The sequence below is a fragment of the Mus caroli genome, chromosome 7 (genome assembly GCF_900094665.2).
Source record: "Mus caroli chromosome 7, CAROLI_EIJ_v1.1, whole genome shotgun sequence".
NCBI classification, from domain to species: Eukaryota; Metazoa; Chordata; class Mammalia; order Rodentia; family Muridae; genus Mus; species Mus caroli.
Window position 1 is genome coordinate 114,348,138 of NC_034576.1, and position 13,119 is coordinate 114,361,256.

A 13,119-nucleotide genomic window follows, 5' to 3' on the forward strand; every position below is an offset into this window, starting at 1 on the left:
AGGGTTCTTCCCTGTTTGTTTTGTAGAGCCTTGATGTCCAGATTGTCTTAAGCAGTGCTGTTTGCTCTCAGCAGTTTGTTCACTGTGAGTTCTGGCTAACTCATTTAAGCAGGAGGAGCAAGGACGAAGCTGACCTGTTCCTGGTTTTTAATATACATGATCATATTGAAAATCCTAAGACAGATTTAAAACAAGCAGATAACAAGGAAATAGGATAAGCTATAAGAAAAACATTCGAAACTCATTGTATTTCAGGGTACTAGCAATGATTAGGTGGAAATGAAATTTAAAATAGAGGACTGCTTTCAGTCCTGAAGAAAGTACAAGTGCAAATGAGAAAACAACAGTAACAAAATAGTAATTCAGAATGAACATACACTTTAATATAAAATATGTAAAGCTTTAGTAAAAACAAAATCATATAAATCTAGACATTAGAAGAGCTGTAATGTCAAAAATATAACTCACAAAATTAAAAGTATTTACTCCTGAAGTAGAATTATTTGTGCATCATATATCTGACAAAGGATTATTTAAAATATATAATTTCAAGCCATCAGTTTTATTTTTTAATCTCACAGTCCATTTAGAAAATTGGCAAAAGATATTACCAGCATTTCATCAGATTAGGCAGTCATATGCCAGAATCAGAAAAGATATTTTTAGTCAACTAGCTACAAGGAAATGTAGATTTTACAATGAAGATCTTTCTTCCTGCCGCTGGAACAGTTAACAGTACAAATCATTACAGTGGCTGAGCTAGTAAAGTGTTAGCTGTGCAAGCTTGAGAAGCTGATTTTTGATCCCAGAGCTCACATAGAAGTTGAGCATAGAGATGCATGCCAGTACTTAAAGTGCTGGGGAGATGGAGAAAGGAAGTTAACTTATGTTTACTAGCAAGATGCTTAAGGTTTGCTAGCTGGCCAAATTGGGTGGGCTTATGGTCAGTAAGAGACCCTGTTTCTAAAAATAAGGTGAAGAACGATTGAAGAAGACTTGTAACGTTGACTTTTAACTTCAGTATACAGATAGATGCCTATACACATACACAAATACATACATTCACACACACAAAATAGTTATAGAATTCAAAACTCACAATGCAGAGAAACTGGGTTACATTGCTGTATAAGTGTAAACATTACAGATTATGAAACTGAATATGGAATTGACACAAGTCCCAGTAATTGTATTCTGGGCCATTTATCTAAAAGAAGTAAATTCATATGCCTATAAAAACTTATACATTAATATTGGTTGCATTTTTATTTTTAATATTCAAAAGTAAGTAAGATAAGATTTGCCTTTACAAGTAAATGATTGAACAAATTCTAATATGTGTAAGCTGTAGATACCAATGAGCAGTAATTGGAATGAATGGAGGAAATGAACATGGATGGAAGAAAGCCAGTCACAAAAGTTGGCATACTATCTGATTTCATTTGCATAAACTTGGTCATGTAAATATTTTTTATGAATACATTTTAGAATTGCACCACTGTTGGCCATTACTAGAGTTACTGAATTTGGTCAATTCCTATCTTTATATAGAAACTATTTAATGCCTTGGCTGTCCTGTGGGAAAGAGGACCCAATTCAGATAATAAATACACAGAACTAACTTAATACACAGACTGGGGCAAACAGTGATTTGAGAATGTTTGAATGAAGGAGGATCATGTTAGTGACCCCATCACCATTATGATGTTCTATAGTTTGCAAAATATCATTTTAGGAAACAGCAATGTATACAGAGTATCTTTGGGTAATATCAATTCTTGCAAGTATGTGCAAATTTATAATTATCTTAGAAATGAAAATGAAAACAAGATGAATGAATGGCTTAGATAAAGCTATCTTGAATTCTTTCCCTGACTCAGAGCAAAGAGTCTCATGGAGATGCCTGAATATAGCTGTTTGTAAGGAGGCGTGTTGCATTGCTGCTGTGTGTCACTAACAATAATTGCTCACAGTATCAGAGATGCAGGAGATAGTGCTCGGTGTGTTGTTCCAGTTCTTACTATTTGTAAAGCCTAGAAATACTAGTTTCCCTATTCTAAACAAAGCAAATGCTAAGTAGTGAAGAAAAATGGATCTGTGGAGAATACAACAATATTGTATAGGCCAACAGTGAGAGCATGAGAGGAGAATACAGCTAGGCCGTCACTGAGAAGATGGGGTCCGTGCTATGTTCCTTCTGGTTGCACTTGTGCCTAGATTATGTGCCATAAAATTGTAATGATCCTGGCTTTATATTTGCTAACTTCAGAATGTAAGACTCTCCTTGTTCTACTTTGACTTCTGAAAAATACACTCTACAACTATATGAGCAGTTAAACTGTTCATAGTGTGTGAGGGAGGGGATGGTCTACGTTAAAGCAAAGCTCGTCACCCGAGAATGATAAAATCACAGTTTGGAGCTAATTTAGAAGCATAATTTGTTAATAGCTTAACATATAAAACTGTAGCTTACAAGAAGCAGTCCTTTTCTGTTCTGTGTGCTAACAACAGCATGGTATTGGTAATGTTTTGTCCCTTTCATAGCTCAGGACCTATCTACTTTCTAAAGATCAGGACTTTTCCTTTCTATAGCATTCAGTCTACCACAGTGTAAAAGTCAGTAAGAAATTAGGTAGAAGTGGGGTGGTGGTGGCACACGCCTTTAATGCCAGCCAGCACTTGGGAGGCAGAGGCATGCAGATCTCTTTGAGTTCCAGGACCAACAAAGCTAGTTAGTAAAATCCTGCCTTGAAAAACTTATTTAAAAAAAAAAAAGTAAAAGTGGGTGGAATATAAAATAGTGACCAAGGCAATTTTTATGAAGAATGAAATAACATAATTTTATTAGGACTTTTAATGATAATTATAATGATATTTTGCTGGTAATTTTGTTCTAATCATTTTATTCATACCAGTTTTGGTGATTTCAGTTACAGTTTTAACATTAAGCAGTGTTTTAAATAATTATAAAACAATTACATTTTTTTCTAACTAGGAAGAAGCATTGCATGCATTTATTCAACCAGAGATCTTGGATGGCCCAAATCAATATTTTTGTGAACGTTGTAAGAAGAAGTGTGATGCTCGGAAGGTAAGAGACTTGTAAATATATTACTATAACTGAGATGATATTCAGTATTCTGTCCATTTGTCCCCCTAACCTCACTTGCCTCTTTTTAGGGCCTTCGGTTTTTGCATTTCCCCTATCTGCTGACCTTACAGTTGAAAAGGTTTGATTTTGATTATACAACCATGCATAGAATTAAACTGAATGATCGAATGTCATTTCCGGAGGAGCTGGATATGAGCACATTTATCGATATTGAAGATGAGGTAAATACATTTCCTTGTTATGCTTTTCATTATATACTTTATATTTTTATTTTAATTTTTTAAGATTACTTTAGGTATATGAGTGTTTTGCCTGAATGTATGTCTGTGTTACATGTGTGTGTGATGCCCTTTAGGCCAGACGAGGGCTTTGGATCCCTTGAAATTAGAATTTGAGACTGATATATTTAAAGTGTGCTCTTGATGAAAGCTTTCACCTTTCTCATTTTCCATTAGCTTACCACGTGAGATTATTGCTGTGGCTAAAAACTTTTCCTGCAACTGTACATTTCAAGTATTCTTATTTGGTCAGAGTAGCATAAGCTCTTTAAGAGACAAAAGGGTTTCACCTCTGGGATTCTCTCTTGAATTTGGATAACAATCTTGTTCCATAGTTTCTTTATTAATGAAACTATATTATAGCTGGATTTCTGATCTTTAATACACATGGTGCAAATGTATGAGTGAATGAAGAAATAATATATAACCTTACTGTCTTCTGTTTGTGCCAGTACTCTTCTTTCGGGAATTAAGGTACTGGTTACCACCACGTAAGTTACAAAAACAAACATACAAGAGGTTTTATCTATTACTCTTTGATTCTATTTTTTGTTTTAACTTGGAACTTTAAATAGTTTATACATGGAATTTTGATGAATGCAGGAAAGGTTCATCCGTTTCTTTCTATTCATTGACCTCCAAGGGTTTTCTAGCTTTATTTAATGTGTGTGTGTGTGTGTGTGTGTGTGTGTGTGTGTGTGTGTGTGTGTGTGTGNTGTGTGTGTGTGTGTGTGTGTGTGTGTGTGTGTGTGTGTGTGTGTGTGTGTGATGCTCTCCTGACTGCATTGTGTGGACTATTTCCAATCAGAAAGGGTAGTTGTTACAGGGTGATAAATCCTTGTTGCTGTAAAAGTTTTGTGTGTTGTTTTTCTGATTGAAACTGAATACTAGTTGTAAAATCTCTTTCTTCCAGGGGTTCAAATACAAGTGTAAATGCTCATCAAGTTCATTTAGTATTTGTCTTAGTTAAGGTTACTGTTGAGATAAAACACCAAAAGCAAGTTTGGGAGGAAAGGGTTTATTTGGCTTAAGCTTTGACAAACTGTTCATTATTGAAGAGAATCAGGGCAGAAACCTGGAGGCAGGAGCTGGTACAGAGATCAGAGGGGAGTGCTTCTCACTGGCTTGTTCATCTTGGCTTGCTCAGCCTGCTTTCTTATAGAACCCAGAACCACCAGCCAAGGAATGGCACTGCTTGTCTCTCCTACAGGCTTGTCTACAGCTTGATCTTATGGAAGCATTTTCTCAATAGAGACTTCCTCCTCTCTGATGACTATAGTATGTGTCAAAATGACATAAAACTAACCAACATAGTATTTGTATGAGCATGATGAAAACAATGTTTACTGCACCTCAGCTGTGTTGTTCCAGTGTTGGTAGAGAGGAGCTTCCATCTTTGTCCTGACAGTCTTTAACTGCTTCACTTGTTCTCCACCTGGTCCCTACATGTCACTAGTCAGTGCTAGAAAGCACCAGAGATAATATGCCTTTATATTTGGTACATCCTAGTAAATCTCTAAACTTTGGCTCTCATTTTTCTGTCTAGCTATTGTAAGAAGCTGCTATAACTGCAGTGGATATTCACTGAATGGCAACTACAGCTGATGAGCATTTGTAAAGAACTGATAAAGTAGTGGATCAGGCTGGGTGTGTACACATGTATGGAGAGAGACAGAGAGGGAATAACAAGATTGGATTGTGCTTAATTAAAGTTAGGAAATCTGTTGAACTTGAAAAGAGATATTCTTCATCAAATTCCTATTTAAATGTAGATGAAGATCTGATCTGTGTTTTGTATATTCCTGACATATTTGTTGTGAAGGGAAACCTATCCCAGGAGAAAGAAATATAGACTTTGCTTGTTTGTTTGGAATTTGGGGACTTTTTTTTTTTTTTAATCTGTTTGGTTGGTTTTGTTTTGCTTTTTTGAAACAGTCTTGTTCATGGCTGGCCTGAAATTAGCAGTCCTTATGCCTCTGCATCCCAGATGCTGGGGTTACAGGTGTGCGCCTCCATGCTTAGCTTGCAGTTCTGGAGGTGATTTTTCACCTTCATTTTTGTCTTGAATCAAATGTCCTCAAAGGAAGAAGACTGTACTGAGAACTAGATAATAGCCTTAGAAAAATGTTATTACCACCAATAAAAGTTATTCTTGTTGAGTATTACTTGGTGGTTTCATGAGCTTGAGCTTACTTATGTACATCTAAGACTTCCATCTTAAAGAAATCTAAATTTATATTAATAAAAATATTGTAGGAATGTAAATCAATTATAAAAGGAAAGGAGAAGAAAATTGTTTGGAGTTTATAACAGGTAGAATTCTTCAGCTTAAGTCTAGGTGGCTGTGAGTTGAAAGCAGTCAGGCATAGAAGTGTGATATCCCTGCACTGAGTACAGCAGACTCCAAAGTTCTCAGGGACAATGGATGACTTAGTTCTTCTTTTGTAACCCTTTGCACAGTAATCAAGAGAATGTTTTATTGGGATTGGGAATAAATGATTCTGTTTGGGGCTTAGCGTAGTTGCTGTCTTAAATGTTGCTGAGGAAAATAATAATTTTTCTATTGTTACTTTGTAGCAGTAATCATAAATGGGGTTTAATATAATTGAGAATTACTATTTGTAGTATTAAAATTTTATGAATGGTAGAAATAGTTTTAGAGTGTAATGTTTTAGTTGTTAAACTTAAGATCTGAATTTAAAAGAAAACAAATTTACTTAAGATTTTCGAAATAAATGCTTCTCTTAATCAGAACATGTTAAACTGTGAGAACATGGTAAAAAAAAAAAAAAACATAGGAATATCTTTTTCTTTATTTGGCTTAAGATGTTAAGATAACTTTGTCTTATTAGAAATCTCCTCAGACTGAAAGTTGCACTGATAGTGGAGCAGAAAATGAAGGCAGTTGCCACAGCGACCAGATGAGTAATGATTTCTCCACGGATGATGCTGTTGATGAAGGGATATGCCTGGAGAGCAATAGTGGGAGTGAGAAGATTTCAAAACCTGGCCTGGAAAAGGTACCTTTGATGATGTTTCTTGGTATTGGGTGCTGAGCATGCTAAGCAAATGGTCCACCAGAGAGCTATACTCCTAGTTCCTGCATGCTTTAGCTAAGATAGAGGATATAGTAGTTTTTGAACTTCAGTATTATTTTGTGCTTCGTTTTTGATAATGAAGACTTTTAACTGTTTTTGTGCTGAATACTCATAATTGTACTTTGGGAAACACTACTTAATACTTCCCATGAGTCTGTACTGTGTTGAAAATTGTACCATGTTAGAATGGGTGCTACCTCTCCAAATCCTTTGTCTTCACTGAGTTTGCTCATAGAGGAAAATAAGAGTGTTGGGCTTGATCTGTTGCATTTTAAGAATTCTAACAGTGGTGCCCTTCTGAAACACTTAATAAAAGAGCTGGCCTTGAGTCAAGGGAAGCCAAATCCTTGGTTGACTATGATGCTCTTTTTAAAATTATGATCTGGAAACCAAAGAACTAGATGTCTGGGGGGTTGGATTTTTTTTCACTGTATCAGTGATTTTAAGGGGTTTTGTTTGTTTTGGTTTTGTTGGTTTCTTTTTTTACTAAGTCTTTTTAAGTCATGTAAACTGCTTTATTAAAAGGATAATTCCTATTAAAAAAAACTCTTGAGCATAGCATAAGTAATAAATCATTAACTTTTCTCAAGTCACAGAATCATTAAATATAAAGATTTGGAGCAGTATTTAAGAATGAAGTATTATAGCATGAATCTATTTTTAGATCAGGGCCACTCTTCTCACCACCAGCTCCACTATTGTTGACGTTTTAAAGTTACCACCTCAATTCAGAGAAGAGAGCCGAGTGGGGATTGCTATGCAGTGAAATGCATCAGATACATTGCAACTCCTTATGAGACATCAAGTTGCCATGAGCCCAGTGTAGCTCCACCTGGCCTATTGTTATGTGTAGATAATCATGTTACCTGCTAACAAAGACAGCTTAGTCTCTTCATTCTGATATGGATGCCTTTTCTTCATCCTGTCTGAGTGTCCTTGTCAAGATGTTCAGTTCAGTACTGAATAAGGCAACATCCTTGCTTTGTCCCTACCTTAGGGACATGCTTCAGTGTAACTGTTTCTAAACTCTTGTACCTGAAATCCCTTGCTTCTCCGTATAGGCAGAGTTGCCTTTTACTAGTAATGTGATACCTGTAATTCTAGTTTTGAAAGTGATTCAGGTCTACGAATATACTTATCTAGAACTTGCAACCTCAAAATTTTTCAGAAATATAATTGGGGGGGTAGAGTTGCTAATTACAGTAAAACTTAAAAATGTGTTGCTAGTAGCCAGTTGACAAATGCCTAGAATCCCAGTACTTGGGTAACAGAGACAGTAGTATCTCTTTGAATAACAAGTTCCAACCAGCAGCTACTACTTAGTAAGCCCTGTTTCAAAAAATAATAAATGATGTTCTTAGCACAAATTCTAGATTGTAGGTAAATTTTGAAACCTGCCTGTCATTACTTTGATTAACTTTAGTTTTGGCAATAAAATTTGAACTACTCAAGTTTTCAGAATTTGTTCTAGAAGTTTCATTATGTAATAATTATAGTCAGTTTAAAGTTAAGGCAAACTGAGATGTGCTGATATTTGATTTTGTTGGAAGGTCCCAGTATTTTCTAAGCAAAGAATAAAGGAAGTAAATATATTTACTAGCATGCCTGATTTGTTCCCTGGTGCTACAAAACGAAGAAAGAGCTTCTTCGGAAAAGTGAATGAGATCTAACAGGCCTATACAGTAGTGTCCCAGATGTAGGATAAAAGTCAGAGAATTGGCTGCAAGTTTGAGGCTAGTCTGGTCTAACATAGCTTGTTCCAGTCCAGAAAGGATTGCAAAGCAAGATCCTCTCAAAAACTTAAAAAAACAAAAAACTTTGCAGAATCTACTTATGACAAAGGGTCTTTCTAACCTTCTGTGTCATAACCTTTTCTAAAGACTATATTTCTTTTTCTTTTAAAAATTATTTTATTTGATGTATATGGATGTTTTCCCTGCATGTCTACACCATGTATATATACCTGGTACCCTCAACGACTGAAAAGGATATCTAGAGTTAAAGACAGTTGTGAGCTGCTCTGTGAGTGCTGGGAACTGAATCTAGGTCCTCTGGAAAAGCAGCCCTTGCTCTTCCAATGAGCCATCTCCAGCCCTGGGAACTCTTATTTTTATTCACTCCAGGTAGAGATGGCGGAGACAGACCAGAGAAAGGATCCCATCCAATTCCAGCTTGGTGAACCAGTGAGTTTATTGCACTTCTTTAATGGAGCATGATGACTCTTATGCTGCTCTGTCACCAAAAAGTCCACTCTAGCATGGGGTAGTAAGTTAGAAGAGTCTCCTTTCTCAGCACCTGGTTACTACTGTTTATATAACCTGAACCTCTCAGTTGATAACATTCTTGTGTTTGGAGGTGGTTGTGGAGTTTTAAAGAAGTATATGTATGTCTTAATTAGAGTTTCCATTGCTGGGAAAAGACACCATGACCATGGCATCTCTTATAAAGAAAAACATTTCACTGGGGCTGGCTTACAGTTTCAGAGTTTTAGTCCATTGTCATTCTGGGAAGCATGGTGGCATGCAGGCAGACTTTGTGCTGGAAAAGTAGCTGAGAGTTCTATATCTGGATCCGCAGGGAGCAGGAAGAAACAATCAAACTAGGACTGATTTGAGCATTTGTAACCTCCAAGACCACCCCCAGTGACACACTTTCTTCAGCAAAGTCACAACTACTCCAACAAGGCCATACCTCCTAATAGTGCCAGTCTATCTGTCTGTCTCTGTCTCTGTCTCTCTGTCTCTGTCTCTGTCTCTCTCTGTCTCTCTCTCTCTCTGTCTCTCCTCTCTCTCTCTCTGTCTCTCCTTTCTCTCTGTCTCTCCTCTCTCTCTCTGTCTCTCTCCTCTCTCTCTCTCTGTCTCTCTCTCTCTGTCTCTCTCTCTCTGTCTCTCTCTCTCTGTCTCTCTCTCTCTCTCTCTGTGTGTGTGTGTGTGTGTGATGTATATATATGACTGTGTGCATGCCTGATATCTATGGACCCCAGAAGAGGGTGGTTGTGAGCTATAGTGTGGGTGCTGAGAACCAAACTCCTCTGCAAGAGCCTCAAGTGCTCTATAACCTCACCTCAGATCTGTCTTTCCAGCCTCTCTTGTGAGTTCGATATAAGCCTTCTATGCTGTTATATCTTTATCTCTATTTTGTATTGTTTGTTTGTTTGTGGTTTTTGAAACAGTGTCTCTTTATAGTCCAGACTGGCCTTGAATTCTCAACTGTTGTCCTGCTCTAGCCTCTTAAGTGCTAAGATCAGGCCTGAGCTACTGGGTCTGGTGGCTTTCTATTGATTGTAGAGGTAAAAGTACTGGTTGCTAGGGTCTCTAGTATTACTAATTGTTTTAGGGGGTGTGAAGTGCCAAAGCTTCTAAAAGAAAAAGTAATTCAAGCTAGTGTGGAGGCACATGTCTTAATAATTCTAGCACTTGGAAGGCAAGTCTAGAAGAGTCAAAAGTTTGGGGCCTATCCTAGGTGACATAGTAGATTCAAAGCTACCTGAGCACTTATACCCTATAGGCATATAGCCACACACTAGAACACTTGCCTCGCATCTATGAGTTCAATCTCTACTACCAACAAAAGAGTAAAGAAAAAGAGAAAAACTTCCTAGTGTATTATAGAAAGCATCAGGCGTGTTCAGAGCAGAACAGCAATAAACTAATTTATTACAGAAATAGCAACAGTTCTGCATTTGTGGGGAGAGGTGTGGGTGGGTATGCTGAGACAATGTCTCTTCTATGGAGCCTTGTCTATCCTAAACTTCACTCTGTGGACTAGGCTAGTCTTAAACTCACAGAGTTATGTCAGTTTCTGCCTCCCAGGTGCTATAATTTAAACTGTAAGCCACCATGCCTGGCGCAAATTGATTATTAATATAAATAATAGATACCAGATTAATATGCTACATATCAAAAATACTGCATGAGTACATTAGAAGATACTTCAAATTAGTGTCAGAAATAAAATTTTATTTAATGGGAAAAAAAGCAATGTGTTGGTGATTTCTTTTTCTTTCTTGTTTTCTTTCTTGTTTTTTTTTTTTTTTTTTTTTTTTTTTGAGACAGGGTTTCTCTATTTAACCTTGGCTGTCCTGGAATTCACTCTGTAGACCAAGCTGACCTCAAACTCAGAGATCCACCTGCCTCTGCCTCCCAAGTGCAGGGATGAAAGGCAGTGTGCACCACCACTGCCTGGCTGATAATTTCTTGATCTAGACTATACATATTAAAACAACCTTCTATTTAGTACGTACTTCACAAAATTGCAGACTATTATTTTTCATAAATAAGCATATGATACAGTTCCAAAGATCACAAGATATCACGATACAAATATGAAGGATGAAAGTATCACACACTAATAAGGTTTTTGGTGACTTACCATTTTAATGTTCCTTAGGGGCAAGTTAGCCTACAACGGATAGCTGTCATGTTACATTACTCTGTATCCACAGGAAATAGAGTTTCAAATAAGGGTTTATTATAGTCTTCTCTTCCAAACTTTTTCTTCTCTCTTTAGAACTCCCTGATGTATGAGCTCTTCTCAGTGATGGTGCATTCAGGGAGTGCTGCTGGAGGACACTATTATGCTTGCATAAAGTCTTTCAGTGACGATCAATGGTACAGTTTCAATGACCAACATGTGAGCAGGGTAAGGCTCCTGAAGTGAAGTTAACTCAGTGGCAGGGGGGTTTATTCAGAGCCGAGATACCTATGGTGGTATGTCTCAAGTTCCCATTGAACAAGCCTTTCATTGTTAGTAGTGTCTTTGTTCTGCTTTGTAGAGCTTATTACATGTTTCCAAAATAGATTACCCTTTCCTCTAGCCCTTAGCCTTCCTTATGATTGATGTGGTGCTAGGAGTCTTGAGCCTGATTCACCAGAGCAGCCACTGATAAACTCTGAATTATCAGTATGGTCCTTCATGAAAATGGCATGACACATCTAACTCAGACACTAAAGGGTTGGATTAAAGTTGGGCTTAGTGGTTCACCCCCACAGTTTCTAGTACTGGGAAGGTCGTAACAGAGGATTGTTCAAGCCTAGCCCAGGCTACATATTAAGAACCTGTCTCAGGCCCAGGGGGAACTATTAAGTTACATATTTACATAATAACCTTTGTGTTACTGGTTTTTACAAAAAAAAAAAAGTAACATTACAACTTTTTAGATAACACAGGAAGACATTAAGAAGACACATGGTGGGTCTTCAGGAAGCAGAGGCTACTACTCCAGTGCTTTTGCGAGGTAAGCGATAGCATGAACTTCACTGTTGACTCACTAGAGTAAGTTTAGCTTCTCTGTGGGTCTTACTAAGAAAGCCTTACCTAAGGGTCAGGAGACTACAAGCCATGGACATTTGTTCATAAGTTTTTGGCTGATGATTTCCCACTGTAACATACCTTGAGTTGCAGTACAGAGCATCTGACTTACAAAAAATGAAGGTTTGGTTTGGTGTGTTGTGGTATAGTATGGTTTAGTTTTTGAGGCAGGGTTTCTCTATGTAGCCTTGACTGCCCTGGAACTCTATCTGTAGACCAGGCTGGCCTTGAACACACGTAGATCTGCCTGCCTCTGCCTCCTGGGTGCTGGGATTAAAGGTGTGTGCGCCACCACCAATCAGCAAGACTAAGGGGTTTTTTTTCTTGCTTCTTTCCAGCAAAGCAGTTTGCCCAACCCTGACTTAGCTGTAGTAGGCATTGTGACACACATCCTACTTTATTAAACTTCGTCATGTTACCAAAAGGAATGTTTGAACCTTCTCATACATGTGCCATTGATGACAAAAAAGGGTTTTCCTTTTTTTCTGGAATGCTTTAATATTAGGGTGTCAGTGAATGGTGGTATGACTTTTTTTCAAATAAAGATTTGGTGCTTATAAATGAAAGGTAGTATCTACTTTAAAAGACCTGCTAATCTTTGTTATATTTCTCCTAGCTCAACAAATGCATATATGCTGATATACAGACTGAAGGATCCAACAAGAAATGCAAGTATGTTAATCTTAAAAACACAGATAACTGCTTTTAGGTGATAGAAAAGTTAACACCTAAGAATTTTGTTAAGCCTGGGAAAGTGAATTAAAAACACTGTTATGAAGTAATACTAAGTGATAAAAACATTTTACAAAAATCTATAGATCTGGACATAGTGATAAGTGCTTGTAATTCTAGTTACTTAGAGGAAGGCTGAGTGAAGCGGGGGCGGGGGATGGGGTTACAATCCTGAGACCTACTGACAGTTTAACAGGATCTTGTCTCAAAAATAGTAATTTTAAAAGAAGCTGAGGCCATAGCTCAGTGATAGAGTTCTTAGTTAACATTCATAAATCCCAGAGTTCTGATAACCAGTACTACACATAGGCAGGCATGCAGTCACACACAAGCACACCCACACACAGACAAAGGTTGTTGGAAAACTTTCTTCATTTAATAGATTAGGTATTACTTTAAGTAAGCTTATACCCTGTGCAGCATCATAGTTCACAAGCTGTGTGTTCTAGAGCAAATCACTTGACTTTTCTTTTTTTTTTTTTTTTTAATATTTCTTAGGTATTTTCCTCATTTACATTTCCAATGCTATCCCAAAAGTCCCCCATACCCTCCCCCCACTCTCCTACCCACCCACTCCCACTTTTTGGCC

The 13,119-nt window shown here is 37.3% G+C and overlaps 1 protein-coding gene across 4 annotated transcripts in view; it reads left to right on the plus strand.

Moving 5' to 3' along the window:
- Usp47 (ubiquitin specific peptidase 47) overlaps positions 1-13,119 on the plus strand; it is an 89,777-nt gene that overhangs the window by 47,597 nt on the left and 29,061 nt on the right. For 2 of the 4 annotated variants that reach the window (XM_021166024.2, XM_029480007.1), the window contains 7 exons: positions 2,996-3,091; positions 3,181-3,333; positions 6,243-6,410; positions 8,612-8,671; positions 10,998-11,129; positions 11,648-11,724; positions 12,415-12,470. In XM_021166024.2, coding sequence (XP_021021683.1) covers positions 2,996-3,091; positions 3,181-3,333; positions 6,243-6,410; positions 8,612-8,671; positions 10,998-11,129; positions 11,648-11,724; positions 12,415-12,470 — 742 coding nt within the window. The remainder of the gene's footprint in view (positions 1-2,995; positions 3,092-3,180; positions 3,334-6,242; positions 6,411-8,611; positions 8,672-10,997; positions 11,130-11,647; positions 11,725-12,414; positions 12,471-13,119) is intronic. The other 2 variants (XM_029480008.1, XM_021166025.2) reach the window with 1 other exon arrangement.